Genomic DNA, 23,968 nt, shown 5'->3' with positions numbered 1-23,968 from the left:
CAGTTCTATATCGCAATTATTTCAAGCAATTCCAAAGCGATAGGCGACCACTGAACACGTTAACCCCTCGGCTGGCGCTTTGAAAAGTTGTTTTTGCGAAGCTCGCTCAGGTCTGACGCAAATGAATTCTAATTCAACGATTCCAGCCTTCCGTTGGCCATACATTATACGAGCGTGACTATCTCGGATTGGTTTAATTTAGTTCCCGGTGTTTCGATGGTTTCAATAGACTCGTCTAAGTGCGCGTCGACGCAACGTTCCGCCGTAGGCGAAGGGTTAATTCGGCGTGCAGACGAGAAAAGGGAAGGAAAGGGAAGAAAAGGAAAGCGTGGTCGACGGCGGACGTGGAACGGCGAGAACGATCCGGCGAGTTCCACGGGTTCTCATACTCGGTCCTTGCGGCGCGGTTAATAGGGCCGTAGGGACGGACCCTTGCGCGTACACCACCTACACCTGCGCGGCCCGATGTGTGGCTGCACCTCGCACCCCATTTCATGGACGGTGAGCGTGGGAGTGCAGCTTCGGGCAGGCCCTCACGGCGCGCGGGCGCGGACCGACTCGCGCACACACCGAACAACGGCGCACACGGAGGAACACAGAGGAACCGAGAGAACGGATCGCAGTGAACCGTCCACGACTCGCAACCGTGCGCTGCTTCTGCGCGGGGGAAAATCAAATCTACTTTTCTGGAGTTTCTTCTTGTATAGACTGGTATAAGTGGTGCGAATGGCATGAATGGCGCGATGTAACAGTAGTAACCCTTTTGATACCATCAGCAATTGCAAAGCTTTTGCTAGTTTGTGTCGTATCGTGAAATGAAGAGTTCTCATTTGTTAATGTAAAGACTAGCAAAGGCGATAGGTTTTGTTGTCGTATCGTGAAATAAAGAGTTCTCATTTGTTAATGTAAAAACTAACAAAGAATATCGCTTAGGATTGCCAGGAGAATTTGAGTGCGCGATATCAGGCGATTTATTCAAAGGTTTTTAAACGTGTACAAAGACACGTGATCGAAGGGTTAAGTTGAGATAGTGCAAGTATTACGCGAATAAAGGGGCAGAAAGAGGAACGAGTTTTTTCACTGCGAAACATGGCTAGTTCGACTGGAGTCTCGAGTTTTTCGGAGATATCGTTAGACGGATGTGAATCAAGACATTATCAAGAAACGGTTAAAGAAGAAAGGCTCCTGCCGGTCGGCGGAGCGCACCCTCCTCTCGCGCGATCCGTCTCCGCGACTCCGCTCGAAGGCCGACAGGAGCGGGACGAAACTATTCCGAAATTCCTGAGCATTCAGCCCACGCGTTTGTTCACACGGATGAACAATTGAACGGCGGGCCGGCGGGGCCTCTTTCAAAACCGACCGGCCCCGTTTCTCAGCCACGGAATTTCGCGAGTCTCGGCCCTTTAAACGCCGGCCGCCCTCTCCGGCCACTCGTCGCGCGTTCGCTCCGTCTCAGCCCGCTTTTCGGACCGTTTACACGGCTATAATTACGGGTGATTAACCCTCGGCAGGCGAACATTCCTCGTTCCATTCAGACTCTCGCCGGTTCGCTCGTGTATGATTTCGATACGCCACTTAGCGAACCGATCGATCCTTGGCTCCCTTTGGCGTTTCATTCTCGGTTTTCTATGATCAACGTATCTACCCGTGCGCCGCTTTCACTCGTAAACACAGTTTCGGAGCAAACACAGACGTCAGCAATGAGATATCAGCTGCTACAATTACGGATTTTCTGCGGCCGGTAGCGCAAGGTTTAATGACACCGTGGTTGGATACCGATCCGTTCGAAGGTACACTGTTGCTCAGGTTCAATCGAATGTTTGATTTACAACGCGTGTTCCACGAATCTCTGTTCATCGAGAGGCAGCGTACAAGGAGTGAACCTTACTGGTTCGAGAAAGAACTCGAGGCTCGACGGAGGATCGCTCGAGCCTCGGGTTTCCAGGATTAATCGTCGGTCGCGGTCGCAATTGGATCCGTTGACCAAGTTCCTGGCTGGGCAAGCGCGATCGGCTCGAAAGGAACGTCGCTGGAACGCGGTTGAAAGGGGGAGGAGAGGCGGGTGGCGGCGCACAGGCTGGAGAAGAAGGTTCCGAGCGGGCAAAAGCAGCCAGCCGCGTATCAGCTGTGGAACAGGTGCCGGGTTCTCGGCCCGAAACGGAGGAGTAACGGCGAAAGCGACGAGGGAAGGAAGAAACGAAGGCAGCCAGCGAGCGAGCGAGCTAGCAACGCGGCCAGCAGCAGCAGCAGCAGCAGCAGCAGAAGCAGCAGCAGAAGCAGCAGCAACGAGGCACGCGCCAAATCGAACGAAACACGCCAGTCGGCGTGCACAGCTGCTGCACAGGGTAACAGGAGCGGACCGGCGGCGGTCTCTTGAAAATTAAAACCTGCCCCACGAACACGCTTTCAACGCCGGAAGCCCATTATCTCTCTCTCTCTCTTTCCCGCTTTCTCTCGCTCCAACCCGTGTCCGGTCGATCTTCCCCGGCTCGCGGCGTTTCCTCGTGCTCTTGGCCCGTATCGGAATCGGGACCGTTTCTTACGGCGATCCTATTCGGAGGTTTATCCTGGATCTCGCGAGCGTTACCTCTGCAGTCGAATATCGTAACGTGGACCTCGAGCTTTCGTATCGAGAATCGGAGAAATTTCTTCCTGGTAAGATTTCGATACATGATTCAATTTTTGGACAGTTTTCAAAGGTTTGAGAAGTTTTTGCGCAAAGGGTCGCGTGAAGTCGCGATCGCGTTAAAATAGGGCGTTCAGGAGTGGTTTAGAAGTGTTCGAGGAGTTTGTTAAGGATATCAGTGAGTAGGCACAGTGACAGACACTTGGATTGTTCGAAGAGAGCATTCGATGCAGTCGAAACGAGTCGTTGGAGTTCGAAAGAAAGCGTCTTCCAGCGAAAGGCGAACGAAATCGGCGCGCACGGGTATTGCTCGCTCGATCGCGTTTCCCAAATCCGACAATAGGACAATCGCGGCCTAAGCAGCGGGAACGAGCGCATCGGGCGCGGAGACCGTGGCAGTGGATAATGAATTAACGAATTTCCGAGGTCTATTAAACTGGGATCGTTCCGGGGTAGCGGAGACAGACGACAATGGACAATCAGCCGGTCTATCTGATGGAAAAGAATTTCATCGGCGAGCGCGCCCTCGCGGAACTAGACGAAGGAGTGGAAGAGGACGAAGAGGACGAAGAGGAAAAAGAAGAAGCGAAAGACAATGTCGCGGCGAAGTGACGTCGGTGGAACGCGGCAATTGTGCGATACGAGCCAGTAAAAAAGTCGTCCTCGACGGCAACGAAATCGCGCATTGTTCGGTAGACCGGTGACCTGCGAACTCTCCCACAGTCCACGGCCTGTGCGGATCACCGGTGTCTCGGTGTGCGTGTTTTTTTTCAACGAAAACGCGTGCAACGGCGGCGGCGGCGGCGGTGGCGACGGCGACGAACGCGCTCGCGCACCGGCTACGTAAACGCGTGGAAAATTTATACGCAGACGCCCCGCTTTCGTGTCGCGTCTCCTTTGGACGTTGCTTCCTCCTCGTAATCCACCGCGGCTTGATTATTTATTTAGCGGGTAGGATATTCGTGCAATTTGCCGAACGGAAAAATGCGTGAAAGATAATGACGACGCGATACGGGGATCGATACGATCCCTGGCGACACTTTCGAGCGAACGTCCACGGCCGTTCGCGTGCAATTCTTTTTCGTCAGCCGCCGCGGCTACCGATTCGCTGGAGTTCAACGTATCGACTGCCGCGATGGTCGCCGGTGACCGACGCTTTTCGATTCCTAGAAAAACCAAGTGTCCGAGAAGCCTGATACCGAAGGACATATTCTATTATTACCACGACAGAAAAAACGGCGAAGTAAAGCGATCGGATTCTCCAACGACAAGTGGTGGATGTACGAAGCTGACTCGGGCACGTTGCGGTTTACACTGGCAAGCGGATGGTTCGGTTAATTGTAACGATGAATATTTCAGCGATTCGAGTGTCTACTTTCCGCGGAGGGTCGGACGGACGAGTGTTCGCGGCGGCCTTGTTTGCAAACAAATATAGAGCGGGATCGCTATTCGATGACATACGCGTCGCAATTAATAACGTTGTCCCGCAGGTATTATTAACGAGCGAGGAACGTTTGATTGTAACGCGCTAATTTGCAGGCAGAAATATATATATATCTGGCTCCCGTAATCTGGCCGGAGCGGCCACAATGTGGTCATCCTCGCGCGATTATTCGTAACGCGTACTTATCGTTTTTCCCGTGCTTCCGTTCGAGATTTCTCGGGCTCCGTGGCGCGCACGGCGAACAATGGTGCCCCGCGAGGGGCAGTCCCAATTTCGAGTGATTTACGAAACGTTCCCCGCGCGGCCGGCTAAACGCGAGCTCCGTTCCGCGCGACGAGTCCTCGCCGCTCGCGGGCACAAAAGACGCGCCCGAGTAAAAGGACTGCGCGTATCAACACAGCCGACAATAGACCGTCGCGCGGTTTACACGCGAGTCCGCGCGAGCAGTCAAGTACAAAGAAATTGCGCCAATCTAACGACAATTTCCAGCTCGCCTGTCGTCGGATTCTCGCGGCCGCGATCGTCGAAGCTTTCGTCCGGGAATCATTGACAACGGCCGGCCCGCGACGATCCGGGGCTGCGTATCCGTTCGAGAGTAAAACTGCCGCCAATTGCTCTCGAGAGCGCGGCTCGCGAGTACCGTGACACTTTGCCAACCGAGCGGGCAGATCTCTCCGCATAAGTGATCGGGGAAAACTCCAGTTTCCCTTAGTCACGTGTCACCTTTCAAACCGTTCGCTTCGTTACGCAGCGGAACGTACAGATGCGAGAGGAGTGAGAAGAGACGAATGAAAAATTCGGCTGCGTCTGGCGGAAACGCGTTATCAGCTTCGACCGCGGCGTGGACGACGAGCGGGGAGTTTCGGGAAAGCTGGACACGGTTCACGACCTCGCTCGGTACCATTTTATCCGCGATTCGGCCGAAGCGCAGCCGAAGCCACACCTTGCGACGCGCATCGCGAACAAAAGAAGAGGTCCCCGCGTGAAACACAACGACGCGCGGTTACGGATCATTATGCGTGGCGATGGCGATGGCGATGGCGATGCCGATGGCGATGGCGATGGCGATGGCGACGGTTGCACGGGAGGCGGGGGAGGAGGCGTTATTATCGAGCGGAGCCGGCTGGCTCTCCGGCTCTCCCGGGCGAGGAAGGGAGGCGAAATTGCGAAGAGGAGCAAACCGTGTGGAACCGACTCGATTTCGTTGCGCGGGACCGTGTTGCGTGCTCCCCGCGAACTTTCCAACCCGGCGGAAACGGTGTTACGATAATCGCCGTGGAAAGAGGGAGGAGGGACGACGAAGACGGCGTCGCCGGCCGTCTTCCCTCGGCCCCCGTTCCGCCGCGAAAACGTTACGCCGCTGCGTGCACACCGGTGATGCACTTTAATGCAATCGTAGACGATTGACCTTGGTCGAACGGCCAATTAGGCGCGCAGCGTAATGGCACGCGCGCCAGACGCGGCAACGAGCAGACGCGGCTGCCTCCGCCGCCGAGAAAACTTTGATCCCCGCCGGCTCAAGAGGATCGAACCACCGCGCGAGGTGATTTCGACGGCGCAGCGTGCGCCAACAATTCGGCGCGTCTTCTTTCGTCAACGCGAATTCGCGTCGTCCGCGAACAGTGCCCGGATGACCGGGAGGAAAGCGATTCGAAAAGCGAGGAAATCGCGTCTGTCGTTCGACGGAGATTCACGCGGTCGTTCGTGGCTTTCCGTATCTACTTGCGGCGAACGTTCGAACCGGAGGAACGTTAGAGGTGCGTTATCCAGGCATCGCTTGTCTACCGGTCGACCAGGCCTCTAATGCGGGTCAGGTTGATCGGTTTCCGAGTTTCCTCGTGTTCGATGCTAATCTGCCATTCGTTACACGCAACCGATTAAAGCTACGAACGAGACGCACCGCGAGTCGTTCCGTGCCATTGGCACTCGTACGGAATAGTATTCGGAAGACAGCCTGTCTAGCGAACGCCGATGGCAACGGTGATTCGAAAGAAAGGAAAGACAGCGGTTCGAGACGATCGGCGTTCCGCGATCTATCCCCGAGCCTGCCCGTCGACTCGAGAGCGAACGACATCGACGACCGGCAACGCTCGTCCAGGTCGGCAAATGGCAGCCGGGCAACGAGGGGGAGACGGGTAGGAGAAGTCGCGATTGGGTGTACCTGGCGTGTGGGTGGTCGCGTCCAAGGAGACCGGCGGCATGCCGGTGTTCCTCGCGATCGCGTGCTGATGCGGATGCTGGTGGTGCGGATGGGTGAGAGGCTCCGCCTCCTGGTACGAGGGGTAATCCGCGTAGAACGGTTCGTGGCCTGTCCTCAGCGTGTCCAGCATCTGGAGCACCATCTCCGAAGACGCAGCGGGGCCGCTACTCGTCGCCTGACCGATATCGTTCCCGTACGTGCCGACGATTATGGCCGGCGCCTGCCCCGAAGGCCGCGACGACGTCTCGACGCCCGCGACGCCCGCCGTGACGTCCCCCTGGCTCTCCCGCTTCTGGCCGGTGCTCACCGTTCCTCGCGCACCTACTCGCGCCGATGCACGAGCGCATCCGTGCACGCGCGCGCTTCCTCTGTCCCCCGGACACAAGGAAATCCCGGTCGCCCTGTGTCGGATCCTCTTCCGATCAACGAACGTAGCGAGCGGCGAACGTCGACGACGACTTTTCGGTGCAGGGACGCGTCGGTGTCCTCGACCCGTCCACGATTCTCATAGCTGACCCCACCGAGTTACCGATCCAGCGCACTTCGCGGTCGGATTCAACGCACGATCCCCACGAAGCACACTTCCTCGATCGGAACGGAGAACATCGGTACCGGCGAACGCGGGTCGTTCCAAGGCGAGCGCGGCTCGGAGAGGCAACCTCCCGGTACAGTCTCGATCCACTGGCGGTAGAATATCCACTGGCGAGCACAGCAATCACAGAATACCGCGGTGACTCCCCGAATGCCGCGGAAACCCCGCGATAAACCACTCGACTCCGGTCCACGTCGAGCACGGCGAGCCAGGCGGCTTTATCGCGATCGGGCACGGCGATGGACGAGCTCGTCGCGCAACAGGTGTGCCCCGGAGAGGGTGGACGCGGCCTCGGTCCTCGCGTCAACTGGCACAACAACAATCGACGGCGATCGACGTTCCTGCGCCGTTTCCCGCGAGCAGCACTGAATCCGCGCGATATGCGACGCACCTCGATCGAGACGCGATGGTACGGGCGCGAAGGCGGCGGCTGCCGATCGGCGAGAACCGGCGAGAACCGGCGTGGAACAGGAGAGGAACACGCTCGTCGTCCACCGTCGTCTCCTGTCGTACCTCGGCGCGCGAACGATCGCGAGAGAGGCCCGCGAATAATAATGCAACCGTGCGCGCGTAGAAGAGAGCTTCCTCTCGCACTCGTACGCACTCTCCACTTGACGTGAGCGCGCGTGTCACTGTGACGAAGCGCCGCGCCGTTTCCGCTCTCCGGTCCTCCGCTCCGATCCCTCTTCCGTCCCGGCCCCCCTCCGCCGGGCTTCCCACCACGCGCTCGCGTCAACCTTTCCCCTTCCTCGCCCCTTCGCGGCTTCGATTCAACCAGCTGCGGACTCCGTTCCCGTTCGCCGTCGCGCCGCTGCCCGCTCCGGGACCCAACGAGGATCACTGGTAGGGAGACGGTCGCCGGGTGGGGGCGATCCTCGTCTGGTGGGGATCGAGCCGAGCCCGTGGAGGGGCGAGCCGACGGAGGGGAGCCCGGAGACCGAGAGGGGTTCACGAACGCCCCCTCGAACCTTCAACCACCTGCTGCCACCGAGCCGATACGCGTTTTCCTACTGACGAAGAACGCCCGGTCCCTTTCCGCGAGATCTAGGATCCAGCGGCTGGACGTTTCGCGGAGAAAGGAGCGAGGCTTCTTTCGCTACGGGCAAGGATCGTCGATGATCGGTGCTGTCGAGGAATAGGGGATGCCAACGATCAGGGATGCACCGTGTCGCGGAATCGGTAATCGGAGGGCACGGGGAAAAGGGAGGTGTTCTATCGTGCGTTTCGCTCGTATGGAATTATGGTATTGATTAATTGCCATGCGATTGCATCGAGAACTAACGCGTTGCGGCTGAAGATGCGGGAAGAAGCAGCTTCTAGTATCTCGAACTAATTAGACCCGCATTCCTCGCGAGTACCAACTCGCGGGTAACGCGCGATGTCGATCGGCCGAAGACTCCTAGGCGTCTACGAGGAAAGCTCTCGACGGTAGCCAGCGAATCTAGCTCAACGCGCTCCGGTTACGCGTCGATGAAACGAAAAACGAAAGTAGATAGCCTCTAGACTCTTTTTAGCTCCGTTTTCGCTCGGCTGTCCAGGTTCAGCCGCGGACAGACGCTCGTCGGAGCGAATTCGAGCGATCAAACGCGGTCAACGTCGGGACAGGACTCGAGAGGGTTAACGCATCGTTAACGAGAGCGTGTACGCGAGAGAGACAGAGGGAGGGAGAGGGGGAGGAGAAGAGGGACTAGGCGTATTACCAAGATAGAAAGCGTTGCATCATCGTCGAGCAAAAATAGCCACCGGTGTCCATTGCTGGGCTCGCGTTCGTCGGAACAATGTTCGACGCGGTGACCGTTTCGCTGGAAAAGCGGGCGCACCTGCGCGCGAGCCGTTTAATGCACCCGGGGAGAGAGAGAGAAGCGCTCGCGCGCTAGCGAGCGACCGGGGATTATGGCAGCCGCTGCCGGCGAAGGTGAACGCGCAAACATAATTACACCGTGCGCGGAGCAACGTTAGATAATTAACCGGCGCGCAAAGAACACGGGGACGTTACCGGCGCCGCTCGTTGCTCCCGAGCTGTCCCGTCTAATGACAACAGGACACAAGGAACAACGACAGAACGCGCGTCGCGTCGCGTCGCCTCGCGTCGCCAAGCCTCGCATCGCCTCGACTCGACTCTTCGATCCTTTCCCGTCGGAGAGCGCGTTCGACGAGGGATCTCTCGCTTTCTTACGCGTACCCGGCTACGCCTCTAATTACAACCGACCAGTTAATTGAATTTTAATCCCACGTTTCCTTGTTATTACCCTCGACGCGGGAACGCTGCCGCGCCGAGACGACGTGGGAAAAGCGGATTCGAGTATCGGCGGAGACGCTGCCGTGGTTCGACCCTGTTCGGATCGCTTCCGGTGTTTCCGAGGAACGATATGTTCCTACATCTTCGCGAAACATCGATCTAGAAAACTGGGACACTCGAGTATGGTAGAACCTCGATTATCCGATTCATTCGGACAACTGATAGTCTAATGTTTATGAAACTATGATCTAAGAATCCGAATTATTGAGTTTCAACGAAGAGTCCGAGCGATCTAAACACTGGAATATACTCGATCGGTTAGGCCTCGCTTTGAGCACGATGGAAACAGCGACGAGCGTTCCGTCGTGTGCGATCCTCGCGGCGAAAATCAGTTTTAACTGGACGCGGGCTAAAGGGAGAAGAACAAGAAGAAACGAAAGAAAAAGAAGGAGGAGGAGAAGACGAAGAAGAAGAAGAAGAAGAAGCTAGAAGCAAAGTAACGAGGCGCGAGCGAGTCGTGAGCGAGAGAGCGAGTGCGCTTATAATACTCGGTCGCAACTCGAAGGGCCTAGCCTATTTTTGAGAGGGGGCCGGCTGGGGAGGCGCGGAGAGACCGGATGCTAAGAGAGGCGAGGCAACGGGGGTTTCTCTGTTCGGCGGGCTCGCACGTGATGCAGAGGGGACCGGAAGCGCTCACTCCCCTACGCCTCGTGCCTCTCTCGCTCGCTTCGTATAGTCCGCCGGCAATAGTAATGGGACTTACTCGCAACGCACAATAAGGACACGAGTTCGATGCGCCTTCTGGCTGCCCGGCTCGCTGCCTTCGTTTCTTCGCGCACGCTTTTACCGTTCTCCCGTGCGGTCTGCGCTCTGTGTCGCAGCTACCAGCCTTCCCTTCGCCCTTACCTGCACCACCCACTTTTCATTCCGCGCCCTTAGCGCCCGTTTCTGCGTCGCCTCGCTTTGCCCTATTGTCCTCTCGCCTTCGGAGACGCGAATCGATCGTCGATCGGCCAGCGGATAAAGGAAACTTGGCTCCTCCTACTCTGTTTTCTAGAACGAGCCTACCTCTCTTCGGTACTGCATCGCGGATCGACGATCGGAGTACCATCGATACCTCGTTAGATTCGAGATAACGAGCGCTAAAAGCGTTCGACGATAAGCGTCGAATCCAAGAGAAGCGGACGAGTCCGATCGAGGAACCTTGAAAGCCAGACACTGGCCAGAAGTCGAGAGCGAGGAACGATCAAACGAGTTTCCGAAGAAGCGTGCAGCGGTCAGAGATTCGCAAGCGTATCGGAACAATCGCGAGCGCGTCGTAACGTATTCCTCGCGGCGAAAGCGGTCGCACGAGGTCCCCGTTCGCCTGCATCTGTTCCTCGCGGCGAAGGCGCGCGGCCGGCCCCGCAGCACCGGCGAAGTGAGCAACAATACGCTCTCGCAGCCAGTCTAAGGAGGGTGCATTTACGGGTGCATTAAGGGAGGAGCACTCGAGGACATTATAAAACTATCTTGCTCCACGGAATATTGGGGTAGGACTCCTCCCCTCCTTTTCTGTGCGCGCTGCCTCGGCTTCCGGTTGTAACGTGAGCTTCCACGCTCCGTCCCTCTCGCTCACCTTTCCCCCTGTCCCTCTCGCCGCCGCCTATCTTCCCCTTGTCTCGTTCGGCTTCTCTCTTTCTCTCCCCGCTCGGCCGGGGAACACCAATCACCGGCAACGGGACGAAAAATCATGGAGGACCCGGCGACGGAGACGATGACGACGACGACGACGACGGTGCCGAGGGCCGACGTACACGGACAGGAAGAAGGGACGAAAAAAAAAAACACACATACATCGCGGTCGTGTCGTGAGTTCTGAATGAGCGAGAGGCTTTGTAGGCCCCGAGGCGGTGTACGAACTATGAATGAACGAGTGAATGAATACAACCTGCGCCAACCATCATCCCCTCCCTCTCTCTCTCCGCCGCCCGTCGAGCGTACGCCTTTTCCCTTCGCGGCCCTTCGCCGGTTTCATCCCCCGTACGACCCCGTACGCTGCTCGCATTCGAGGATCTTTCATCCCTCTTCACCGGCGTTTGTTCCGCGAGCTTGCACAATTGTACGCGCCACTCCTGACCCCATATGTTCGGCCTGTTGCGCGCCGATAGACGATCCTTGCCCCGCTTTCTCCTCGACGAGGGTCGCGGGGGTTCTCCAAGCGGACGATACACGCGTGGAATGTACGCTGGCACTTTTAGAAGTCGATTCGCTGTTCCGCTGTGTGGAACACTCGGTTCATACGGGTTTCGCAAGGCGATCGTACGGTTAGCGATACAGGATATCGAGCACGGGGCTCGGTGAGTTGTTCGGAAGACAACGAAAGTCTTTCACCCTTTTCAAAGAGGGTAGATTCTTTAGTGGTCTCTCGCCTGTTTTCCTTGACAGCTCGATTGAAAGCCCGACGAATGGTTCCAGTTGTGTCGACGCTCCTTCGGAATCGTTCGAGAGACATTCGATAGGCCGCAGATCCGAAGCGATCGGTTTTTCCACGCGAAGGTCCGCTCGCGACACGAAAAAGGAAGGCGTAGAAGGACTCGGCCGCGGACGGCCGAAAAGCGAACGCTCGCTCGCTCGCTCGCGGCAATCAAAATGCCGCGTGGCCAGCGACGGTTAGTTATCACGCGGCGGGCGGTTGCTTAACAAATGATCATTGTGCTCATTGTCGGCACGATTGACTAACCTTTTCCATAAAGGTAGCGCGAATGGCGTCACACGACGGCCGGTCCTTTTTTGGCCCGGCGAGTCGGTAAACCGTAGGGAACCCGGCTCGCTTTTGCGCACGCTGGATTCGAATGGATTCGAACGGGCTCGCTCGCTCTCCTCTGCCTCCCTCTAATTTATGCAAGCGAGCCGCCCGGCTCGTGTGGCCGTCGTCGCGTCGCGGCGTGCACGCGCGCCGCGACATACGTGACACGAACCGGCGAGCGAACCTCGCCGATCGAGCATCCTCGAGAGCCGCGCTCCGGCCCCGAACCACCGCGAATATTCGGTTACCGCCGTCGACCGGTTGTTCGGCATTCAGCCGACGTCCGGTTTCGAAAGGCCGGCTCACGGAAGTCGAGGATGTGGCTTCCACGCGGCCACGGAAATCGGGAATCGGGACAGCCTCCGTCGAGAGCGCTCTTTCGGGAATCTCTTGGATCTTAATCTTACGCGATCCACGGAACTGACGTTCTTCGTTTCCGGTTTCGATGGGACAACGCTGTGCGATTCCTAACTTTTTAGCTACGGTGGGATTTGAACTGTTAGGGAATGTTCAGAAACGTGAAATGAGAGAAATGACGAAGACAGTCGAGTGATACGTTAAACATATAACTAGAAGGTTAATGAGTTACGATGATATTAGCGTATGTTTCGCGTGTATCGAGAAAAGCATCGGTTCATTCACAGTTTCTCGTAAAAATTGGATGAATAACATATTACTCGAAATACAGCGGGAAAGCCACGGTCAGCGAGGAGAGTATTTCGTGTTCGACCGTGGTCGCGGCGGCGTTAACTCGTGCTCGTTATCAAGCGGTCGAAACGCGATGGAAATCGGAACGAACGGGTCGACGCAACCGTGAGTAGCGTCCGCGATTAATCTCTCCATCCCCAGTTCCGTAACCAAGTTTCGCGGTTGTGAAAATATTCCGGTGAGAATCGGGTCGGCGGTGGTGTTCACCGGAGACTCCGCGGGTCGGAAAAGTTGGAGAGCGCACGCGAGCCCGAGCCGAGCGTGTGCGGCACGGGAGCAACGTAACGCATCGGTTCCGAGAGGAGGAGGTCGAAAGCGAGGATAAGCGAGAGTCGAACCAGAGACCTCGAAGAGCCGCGATACATAACGTAACAGTGCTCCGGCAAGCAGAAATAATGAGTCCATTATACGGTCGCCTGTGTTGGTCGGTCGTCTTGCAACGACACGTTCTGCGCGCACGCGCGCGCGCGCGAGTCCTGATACAGTTCGCCGAGTCTTATGCAAAAGTCGCCCCGGCCGACGCCGATCGTTCCGCGCGGGAATTCGAGACTCGGAGATACGGACGCTCGAGACGAGACGAAAGGAACACGCGCCGAATATCTTCTGTCCGCTCGGTTAGACCGCGACGCCGCGTTACGCAACGGGCCCCTGGTACCGGAGGAAAGTGAAATTACGCTAATGGAACATACCGAATTTTACAATCCATTGTGCGAGAAGAAATTGGTACGAGCCAGCGGAGATCCTAACCGTAAAACGGTATAATCCGACGAGCGGCTTTCATTCGCCGAGGATTAATCCCGAAAGGAATCCGGCTTCTCCCGAGGAAACGACAAATCTCGGAGTGGAATATTCAGACGCTTTCGGAGAATTCTCGCGGAGGCGTGGACGTCCACCGAAACGATCGAGACGATTGGTCGGCCGGGTATATCTCGATCGCGACGAGGATCGGGACCGAGCGTGTTTTTTCTCGGGCCGAACGCGAGGATGCCGCGGGAAGCACCGGAGCCCGGCGTCGTCTCCATTGTCCGCGGCGAAGCGTGCAGAGGGCCCGACTTTCCCTCGTTCACCCACGGTCACTGCTGCAATGACGTAAGGCTTCTGCTAGGTAATTGTTACCTTACGCTACGGACGCCCGCCTCGTAATGTTCTCCGCTGTTTCGTTCCGTTCTATCCGGACGGTCCCGTTTTTGGGGGACCCGAACGTGTCGGACCGCGAGCCCAGCGTGGGAGAGACTCGATTCGGGATTCGGAGGAACGGGATCGCGACGGAGGTTTCCAAAGAGATCGCGCGACCTAGCCGTATCCGCGCGTTCTCCCACAGGGCGGCGTTAACGCCGCGGCGATAAGTATCGGGAAGCGAGGAAAAATCCAGGACAACAAATTGCTCCGCCGGATGAATGGGATGATCCACTCCCAGCGTGGCCCGCGGTTTCCATTGTTCGCCGCTGGAACGCCGGCCGGAGAGTCCTTCGGCTGAATGAGTTGCGTCACGAGAGTTCAGCGATGAAAACGCCGCGGAATAAGGTGAACAAGGTGAATCACGCCGGGCACGCATATCGCAACCGGAGGCCCAGGCCAGCCAGCCGGCTAACCAGCCACCCCCGCGCCGACCAGCCGGCTGGAGGACGCCCGATTTCTAGACGTTGCCCGGGGAACAGTGAAATCGCGGATTGTCGTTGCCCGATGACGACGGAACGGTTAAGCGAGAGAGGCGAGCCAGCGACGATAATGAGAGACCTGTGGCAACACGTGCAAACGCGCCGAGCCGAGAGATCCTATCGACCGAGCCTGACGTAACAATGAGAAACTCCTCCGACGCGAGTCGCAACGCTTTCGTTCGCGGCTGCAATCGGGGGAAATAAATAAACCGGCTTGTCGCGCGGTTTCGCGGCTCCAACCGAGACCCTCCGACTCTCGGTCAGCGTTTCCCAACCGGGACGTTCCCTCCGTCTTTCCCTCGTCCCGGCCGAATCCGCTGGAAAATCGATTTTCCCTCTGCGATACCTTCTTCGAGGAAGCCTCGGGATCTTTCGTTTATGCTGCTCGGAGACCGCTTCGATCAACGAAGCCTTCGATTGTCTTTAAGGTCCGATACACGCTATCGGTCCGATGGAATGCTCTTCGGTTGTTTAGATGTGTTCGATCGGGAAAGGAGAGAATTTCGAGTGGACCGATAGCTCGCATCGGGTCCGAGCGAGTTGGGAAACGCTGCACGGTACGTCGAGATCGTGTGGCAGAAGAAGATATCTACCTGTCGGCCGTGTGCATTTATCCCCAGCCGACACCGGACAGGAGGTGTTCGATCCGGCGTTCAATCGATGCTATATTGTCAAGGGCTGTTTCGCGAACGGCCGACGGACACTCGCCGCGCCGCAACGGATTTATATCCCCGCGAGGAGACGAGTGTGGGACCTGGGTCCCGGGGACGCGTAGATCGTTCAACTTCGAGGGCTGCGTCGGACAAACTCCGGTTCGCTTGGCAGGATCGATATCCTTCGAGCCGACGTTTCTCTTTGAATCTCGTCGGGAAGAGGAACGTTCCCATCGTGAATTGCGAGGCGGGACGGGGGGATGGGAACCGAACGCGGACGGCGGGATAGTGAAAAGAGACACTTACCATCGTTATGATACTGTCTCGAGGGTAGAGAAACTGCGGTGGAGGACGGTTGCAACGTGGACGACGGTGGTTGCGGTTGAGTCCCGGTTCTCGGGCCCGAGGCGCTCGGGGCGGCGGAACTCGCGGGCGTAGCTGGGCCCTTGTGCTTCGGCGTAGCCGCCACCTGATGGGCCGCGCCCTGGTACCCCAGGAAATCGCCTAAATCTGGCACGCACACGCTTTCGTGCGCGCTGCCCGGCAGGTTCTCCAGAGAGGCCTTCGCCGCGTCGACATCTGAATGGAAAATGGAACAGAGCCTCAGTCGCTTTGCTTCCGATCGAATCGACGGCGAGGCGAGGAAGAAAGAAAGAGCCCTGACCAATGCTCGAGACGCTCGAGAGCGAACATCGAGGTTCGAGAGTGTCGAAGGGAACGTCGAGGAAGATGTCGGGCTCGTCGCCGACCGGTGACGCGGTTGTTTGCGCGACAGGGAGGAATAATTAACGCCCGCGCGACGCGAGGCACCGCGGTTATAGAATTCCAGCGTCATTAAGCCGCGTTTTTGCCGCAACAATGGCAGCGGCACCGTGGCCGCAATCGCGATCAACGATCTAGCCTAGGTGCTCCATTATTCCCGCCATTATTGCGAAGGAGACGATTGCCATTCGCGTGATTCATCGGCAACGACCGCTCCTGCGTTTGTTGCGCGGAGATGCGCCTCGAACGCGAAAACCGGCGCCGATCCATCGCGAAATCCGATTCGTTTCCTCCGCCCGACGTTGGACGTTAATTATCGGCTCGTCGCGGCGCGAACGATAGGACGGACTCGTCGGGACAGCGGAGGACAGCGGAAAGACGGGATTGCGAGGCGATCCGTCGATGCCGACGGAATTCGCGAGCGAAAAGGACGCGACGATACGCTACGTAGTTTCACCGTGATTCGATCGTGCCGTGCCGGCAACGGGAGGATGCGGCTTTTTAGTTTCTACTTTTTTTTTTTTTACGGCGCACCGGAGTTTCCTAATATCCGTTCTCGTTCGCGGAATCAAAGCGATTACCCACGCCATGTCGCGTACGAGCACGCTAGGCTTCGGCCGCGTTGAATTACGATTCGCCGGAGATCAGGAGCCCTCCAATGTTCCGCGATTAAACGGGCTTGGCCGAAACAATCGGCCGGCCAATGGGCTTTCTGCCGCTTTCCACGCGCAGAATTCGTTTCTCCCCTTCGCCGTGAAACGCTTCCGACGCCTGTTCCCTGTCGTCCTCTGTTCTCCGTCGGGAAAACGTCGAAAGAGGAGGAGAGAGCAGAGGAAAAGGGAAAATTCCTCTGCCGTTCGCCGCCTCGTTTCCCTCGATCCAGTCCGTGCAGGAGTCTCAACGTTTCCGTGCACGCGTGCGCGACAGTTTCACGGGTACAGCCGATCGATGCGACGAGAATGGCGGTTCCGTATAAATATCGAATTGGCCGCGGCGTCGGTCGCGTTACGCGTCCAATCGGGGCCGATCGATCGAATCGCGGCACCTCCGCCGATCGGACGACACGAATAATCGATAAGGAAGTACGGGCTTTTTACTTAACGGGAGTTAAATCATGGATGAACCTCCGCTTCCTGCCCGGATCGTTTCATACCTTGTCCGGCCGGTCTCTCTCCCTCGGCCGTCCCTCTCGCTCGCGGCCTTCCTGTCTTCTCCGGCCGAGCATGTACGAGTTCCAGGGAAACTCTGTCCGGCGAATGATACACGATACGAACGATGAACGCCTCGTAAATAATAAACCGGGGCACGAGGCGTGCGACGGAGGCGCTCCGCTCGGACGCGTGCCGCGCTTCCGAAAATCTCTCGTTTCTCGAATCCGTCCCCCGGCGGACTCGAGTTTCCTTATTTAATTACCGTCTGCCGTTATCGTTTTCATCGTACCAATCGTGCCAAGTATCTCATCTCTATGTTCCGACTCACCGTATCGAATTCAACGCTGTACGTCAAATCTAATCCTGCGCCGAATGAAATCGTGAGCGACAGTCAACTGTCGAGTGCAAGGGGTTAATTGAGCGTTCAAGCTTAACGCCGAGAACTCGAGGATTCGCCCGTCGAACGGAGCCCTCGGCCGAGAAGGGATCTCGAAACACGAATTCCCCGGAGGTGGTAAAACACGAGTACGTGACGAGCGGGAGGGGGGGAGCGAGCCGGGCCCGAAAAAGCGGCTAAGTGGCCGAGGCAATGGCACGGGACCATTCTGGTGGCACAGGATATCCGGAGTGGGAGTTTCTATGGCGCGCGCTGCTGCTCCGGCAGCAGCAGCTCTCTTTTTCCCCCATTCTCTCCTTGGTTCGAATAAAAACTGCCGATTCAACGGTTCGAAACGCTGAAAACGCGAGCGAAAGCGGGGCAGGGGGGACGCGTCTCGCCTCCTCGATCTCTCCGGCATTGTTCGCGGGCCGGCGTACCTGCCGTGACATCGCGATTTCACGGAAATTCGATATCTGTTTTTGTCGGCGGACACCGCGACGGACGGGTCGTGTCCGAGGAGAACTGCCCTTCCGGTGTCAACCTGCCTCCCCGCTCGCGAATCTTCCGTCGGGCCAACCCTCGCACCCTCTTCCCGGCGCGATTGTCCGTCGCACGATCCTACGGGGGCTCGTGTGTCCTCGAGCAACAGGTACGGGCCCGCCGATCCACCGGAAATCGGCGAATTGTGGGACGAGCTTCTGTTCTATTAATGGGGCCCTTTGTGCCCCGAATCCCGAACGGGGATCCGGCATGAATGCTAGCTTTCCGCGTAGAATGGTTCCTCGGGATCGTTCTGGTAATCGGACGCTAACGCGATCGACGCGTTTGTCGCGTGGTTTTCCGTGTTGCGCGAGGGACGCTTTCACGCGTGCTTGCACGTGAAATTGTAATGCAAGGAAGTGCACGTGAAGTTTGTTCGCGTCTCTGACGATTCGTGGTGCCGACTCGTTCGTTCGGTCGAAACAACTGTCCTATTCTAGCTATACAGATGTATCGGCATCGCGTCGATCCAGAGATCTTCCCAAGATCTCCCTGAAGGTTTCCATACGCGCTGAAACATGCATGTCTAGGAACGATGGCTCCGAGCCTTCTTCACCTTTGACTGCAACATGTAACTCTGGGATACTCGAATCCATCGCCGCATGTCAGCGCGTATGGGGCCCTTGAGATCTTCCCACTCGAGGGACGCAGCGAGAGGAAGATCGGTCCGCACCGCGTGCGGATAAACAAACGAACCTGAAGCGTCCACTGGGAGCGACGTTCGAGGAGAAAGTCACGTACCTTTCTGGAGGATCTCGAGGTGTTCCCACAGGATATCGCCCATGAAGGCCGGCGCACGTGCCAAAAACGACTCCTTCCCCATGGCACAAATCTGTTTCCCGGTCATGTGCTGCCAGGGCTGCATCGCCACACCCTCCAGGGAAAACTCGCCGATCGCCCAGTGCAACCAGTGGGCGACAGCTGCTTCCGACCAGTGCCTCGGGTCTGAAAAAGATCGTCGTCAGTGTCGTCGTTGGCTTTTAACCCTTGGCAGTCGAGTCAGACTCGACATTCTATTTTATCGCGACCTCTAGCTGTTTCAACAATTTTTTCTATATTTATTTGTAGACTGATAATTGTACCATTTAAAGGTAACACTTCAATGACTCCTAAATATTGAATAAATAAATAGATCGTCGTATTAACCTCTGTAGGCTCGTGTAACTTCGAAATCACATATCAGTATATTGGCATCTTGTCGATTTACTTCGTTTCGCACTCAAAGTGGTGCATAAAATTAAGTGATCGGTTAACTTAAACTTTCATACGCTCAGGCGAGAAAGTTTGTCATTGCAACTTGAAAGTACAGAATATATTCGTCTGATCAAATTATTGAAATTATTGTGTTCATATGCGGATACTTATTAATTTCGTTCTGCATAGATTTTGTTAGAATCGCGAACAAAAATTCGGCCCACAAAGGGTTAAGTAATTGAATGAACAAGAGCACTTCGGAAAGGGTTAATGAAATTTCTGGAACACTTTCGGCGCCGATCAAACCGTGCGAATTAATAAAGAGATCGACGTTCGTCCGATATGCACGGTTCCACGGACGAGCTTCGATTTCTATAATTATCCCCGCGTTAATAGCAGATTCGGTAGAGTGTGAAAATTGCATTTAATCTACGCGGTCCGCCCCGCCGCCGCTCCCCTTTCCGCAAATTATCCGGCGCGTTCCCACTCGGGCGATATTTTTTCCGCTAATAACGGGTTTTCCCCGTGGTCGCCGGGAAAAAAAGGAGAGGAAGAATCGACTCGGACGCCGGAGAAAAATCGCGATCGCGGTTTCCGTATATCACGCGATCATGGGAAACGCTCGGGTCCGACTGCGGAGCGCGTAATCGAGCGCGTTGACGCGGTCGCTGGACGATCGGGGCTTCCGAAAATATTTTGAACCGCGAATGGTTAGTGTAACGTAACTACGATGGAAAATCGTTAACATCTTACGTTGGAGAGACGTGCCACGTGCGCCGAGATGTTTTCGTTAAAATTGCTAATGACGTCTTATGCACGTCAATAGTCTTGTCACGTTACACATACTACATTCTTTTGCAATGTATCACTATGCAGAACGAGTAACAAGCAAAATTAGTCTCCGCGTGAAATAGGTGAAAATTCTTCGAGACCGAATCTCTGAATTGGTTTTCAGGGAGAGAAATTAACGCTTTGCATTCGAAAGACGTCAAAATAATTCGGAGACATCGTCCGTGTTTCATAAGAAAATGTTGAGTATTAGACTTTCGAGCGCAAAGGTTAATAATGATTTCCATTAGCGTTTGTCTTCGTTAGAGGGAGAATATTACGCGAAAGGTTGAAAATCTCCGTGGCAGTGAACGCGTTAACGACTCCGTCCGTCGAACAGTGTCCACCGGCTCGCCGGCGACAAGTAAAAAGTAACAACTACCTTGCGCGGAACGATTATTCAAATCGAATCAGTGACTAATAACGCTCCAGGTGCTTTCGAACGGGAAACGATCGGTATCTATTCTAATGCCCGGAACGGTTCTTCTATTCACGTTTCACGATAGGTCTCCGGTGTCCCATACGCGGCCAAGGAAACGCGACCGACCGTCTCTGTCAATTTTATAGCGAGCACGGGAAAGAATATTTCATCGGCCGAATGGGAATTCATCCCATTCACGGCTGAACTGGTACTCGTATATTAATTACATGGAAACGCACGATGGCGCAGGCCGGAGAAAAATTCCCTGGAATCCCTTGCATTACGGAGAAGTGAATTTGATTCGATTCGATTCGTATCGACTCGTTCCGCGAGATTAGAATCCGGCGTTTCATTAAAAACGCGCCGGCTCGCCGTAACAAGAACTCGAGCCCCGCTCGGCCAATAACGTCTTGTCAAAGCGCGCTTCTTTCGGAGATCCTCTGCGACTCGAGGCTACACGCGCGAACGCGTTAACCCCTCGCGCTGCATCATCGTCTCGGACTCGTGATGAACATTTTAAACCGAATTCGACGAACGCGTGTATCAATTCGCTTTTCCTGAATGCGAATTAAATCATACTTTTACATTGTCGATCGTTAATCTTGAGCGCGGCGGTCGGATGAATATCAAATTTCTTTGTTCTTCCGAATGAATTATTAACGAGAAAGTAGCTCCGCGGGGTATAGACGTGGGAGAAGTCGTAGAACGAGAGGTTAACGCGATGAATAATTGGACTACCGCGATACTTCGGGGGAGCCTCGAGGTTCCCCCCGGTCAGAGGGGACGATCTCGCCGATCGGCGATGACGGGGCGAGCCGCGAGGCGACGAATCGGCGCGTGACGCAAGGCTTTTCGAAGCCGGGAGATATTGTGTCGGGTTGACGACATGATCGGTGCTCGGGCCCGGCCATCTTTGGTGGAAGCAATACCGAGAAACATCGGAATGTCCCATTTGAGGTGCGCGCCCATATTTGCACGCGTGTCTTGCATTGTTTCGCGGTATCTTCCCGCGTAAAAGTACAGTTCGGCTCATAATGCAAACAGAAATTACGACGAACCCCGTCCGTCCTAACGAGGCACGTCGTCCCACTCTCCGTCGCCGTCGGCCGACCGACGAGACGCGCGAGCGGCCGGGTTCGACGAATTTTTTCGGGAAGATCCCGCGTCCTCCTCGCACTTTCACTTTCTTTTATGTAATTTCTGTTCCATTTACTTTGGCGGATCACCCGTTTACGCAAGTGTAGAACAATACGTCGGAACAATAGAAATTTCGAGTGGGATACGGTGATTTATAGCCGCGGTTGGCTAATTTCCACGTCAGAGGCTGTTTCGTTGCGAGTATCTCTAGATATCTAAACGTTTTCTCCGAGCGATCTCCTGGCTGCTCGCGAGTGCTGGATCTTCACGGTTCGAACAGGGAAAAACGAGAGATAGGAGTCGCTCGTCGGGAGACAGTCATAAATGTAGATCGGTCGTTGATCCGTATTTAAAATTTCATTATGTAAAGCGGTTCGCGTGCTCTCTCGGGCCGAGTCCCTTCCCTCGGAGCTACTCCCGGCCGGCCGGCCGGCCGGTCGCGTAAGAATCCCGGGCGCAATTTGTTGCAACGTTAATCTGTTTTTCTAATGAAGTCGGATTATTGCGTGTTGTGCGGTGCCCGGGCGCCGAGCCGAGAAATGGAAACCGGCCGGTTTTTGCTGGACCTTTTCTCGCTTCCCTCTGATAATCTGGTTCTGTCGGCGCGTCGCGATCTGCATATTTCTCTCTCCGGGCGATGATAATGCACGGCGAAGAGTAATCTAATGTAATACAGGACTTTTAACTCCCACCCGAGCGTTTCCACCTTATCTGGACGTCTGATTACGTCGTAGGAAACTAATTGCCCAGATTAGCCTATTGCGGCGCGGTTGATTAAAAGCTGCGGCCGGCGAATCAGCGGCCGGCTCGTCCGGAGGAACGATAGCGCGTCGGTGATCGCGTCCCTGCCGCTCGCGGACGTTTTCTCCCCGCGTTTTCCTCGATTCGGAGTGGAACACCGTCCGCGCTCGAACGTGACGATCAAGTTCGACTAATCGCGAGGGAAAAACTTCAACAAGCGAGACCGCGAGCCGGAGAGTCGGCTGAAATGAAATTTAGACAGTTGAAACGAATGTTGAGAGCGTTAGAACGGCTAGTCCCAGAGGACTAAAGGACAATCGAGAAAAAGAAAGAGGAGAAGAAGAAGAGGAAGAAGAATAAGGGACCGGGAGGAGAGGTTCACGCGTCGCTGGCAGCGAGAGGGAGAGGGAGAACTCGCAAGTCTGTTAACAGTGCTGACAAGGAATAAGTTCGGCAAACATCGGCGCGATCCTCAAATATCGGCGGTCGCTTTGATCGTACCGTGCCGTTAGACGCCTTCGTGTGGCGCGCTTCGCGTCCTCTTTGCTCTCACCTTTTCTCTATTTATGCATTATCGCCGCGGAACGCGCGCCGGCGTCGATCCGCTCCGACGTACATACATACGTGCGTACGTACGTGCATGCAGGCATACGTATACATAGATGCGTGTATACACGCACACGTATCGGCGAGTTTCCACGAACGCGCCGCGCCGCGGCGAGGCCCCCTTCATTCATAAAAAGGACCTTACTCTCGCGAGTCACGTAGCCGATGCGCGACGAGGATCGCGAGATCGGACTCCCGCCGATTTCGATATGGCCATTCAAGGACTCCGCGCCCCGTTCGTCCGCTTTTTCCTCGATGTGGGAACGACGCTATCGCCGCCACTATCGGCCAGCGGTGGACGTTTGAATTCCATTTTCAAAGCGGACCGATCCCTTCGGAACTCTAGGAATTCGATTTTCGAGCGTCCCGGAAGACCAGGAACTTAGAAAAGTCGTTCCGATTTCGAATTGAGAATATCGTTGCACGAAGGATCGACTGGAATCCGAGATTTCCAGGAATTCGAGAGAGTGCCCGTCCGAACGATTCCATTCGAAGCGATACGAATTTCTCGCCGCACGAACATGTTTATAGCGATTCGAAGTCCCGATGGTAATTACCTACAGCCAACGGGCATCGCGTCCCCGGAACTTTACGACGAGACGAAAAGAAAAGAGAACAAGGAGGAGGGCGAAAAAGAAAGGGGCGTGTGATAGAGCCGCGGTAATTTATCGTCCGAAGTTTACGAGGCACGGGGGACAGAGAGATCGAGAGGACCAGCGTCGAGAGGTGTCTAAAAGCGGCGATAAAGGCAATCGAGCCCCCATCGATCCTCAAACACGGGCGAAACGGAGAGAATGAGAGGAAGATAGGCACTGTGGCGAGCGCAGGTGCCACGCGCAGGCAACCTTTCCCGGCAATAATCGAAACGCCGACCGTGATTTCGGTCGGTCGGTTGGTTTAGGAACACCGCCGTCCATGTGCCGACGGGCCAAGCGAGTGCGTGCGAGCGAGCGAGGTTTGCCAACGATACGATGTACCTGTGCCCGTCCAGTGATAAATTTCGGCATCGCGCCGCCGCCGCCGCCGCCGCCGCCGCCGCACAGGTGTACCGCGCCAATTTCTTCTCTTTTCTTCGTTTCCAGCTCCTTCTCCAGTCCGTCTATCCCTCCTTGTCTGGATTTTTTGCCGGTCGGCCGGCGGTCGGAAGGGAAACCGCGCGCGCCGATGCCGAGAGATTACGACTGCCGAGCGTCACGGCGGAGCTTTTAATTAACTATCGCCTGTTGCGCCCGGTAGCGGTCCTCTCTTATCGACGATAATAATGAATTTACTTTGTTGCACGGTGGACGCGCTCGTTATTC

The 23,968-nt window shown here is 55.9% G+C and overlaps 1 protein-coding gene across 8 annotated transcripts in view; it reads right to left on the bottom strand.

Moving 5' to 3' along the window:
* The window catches only part of pnt (ETS transcription factor pointed), a 127,175-nt gene that overhangs the window by 4,726 nt on the left and 98,481 nt on the right, over window positions 1–23,968 (bottom strand). For 7 of the 8 annotated variants that reach the window (XM_031980018.2, XM_031980022.2, XM_031980020.2 and 4 more), the window contains 2 exons: window positions 18,482–18,685; window positions 15,215–15,487 (listed from right to left, as the gene is read on the bottom strand). In XM_031980018.2, the coding sequence (XP_031835878.1) occupies window positions 15,215–15,487; window positions 18,482–18,685 (477 nt within the window). The remainder of the gene's footprint in view (window positions 1–15,214; window positions 15,488–18,481; window positions 18,686–23,968) is intronic. The other variant, XM_031980023.2, reaches the window with a different exon arrangement.

The sequence above is a fragment of the Nomia melanderi genome, chromosome 12 (genome assembly GCF_051020985.1).
Source record: "Nomia melanderi isolate GNS246 chromosome 12, iyNomMela1, whole genome shotgun sequence".
NCBI lineage: Eukaryota > Metazoa > Arthropoda > Insecta > Hymenoptera > Halictidae > Nomia > Nomia melanderi.
This window is presented reverse-complemented; position numbering and strand designations above follow the sequence as displayed.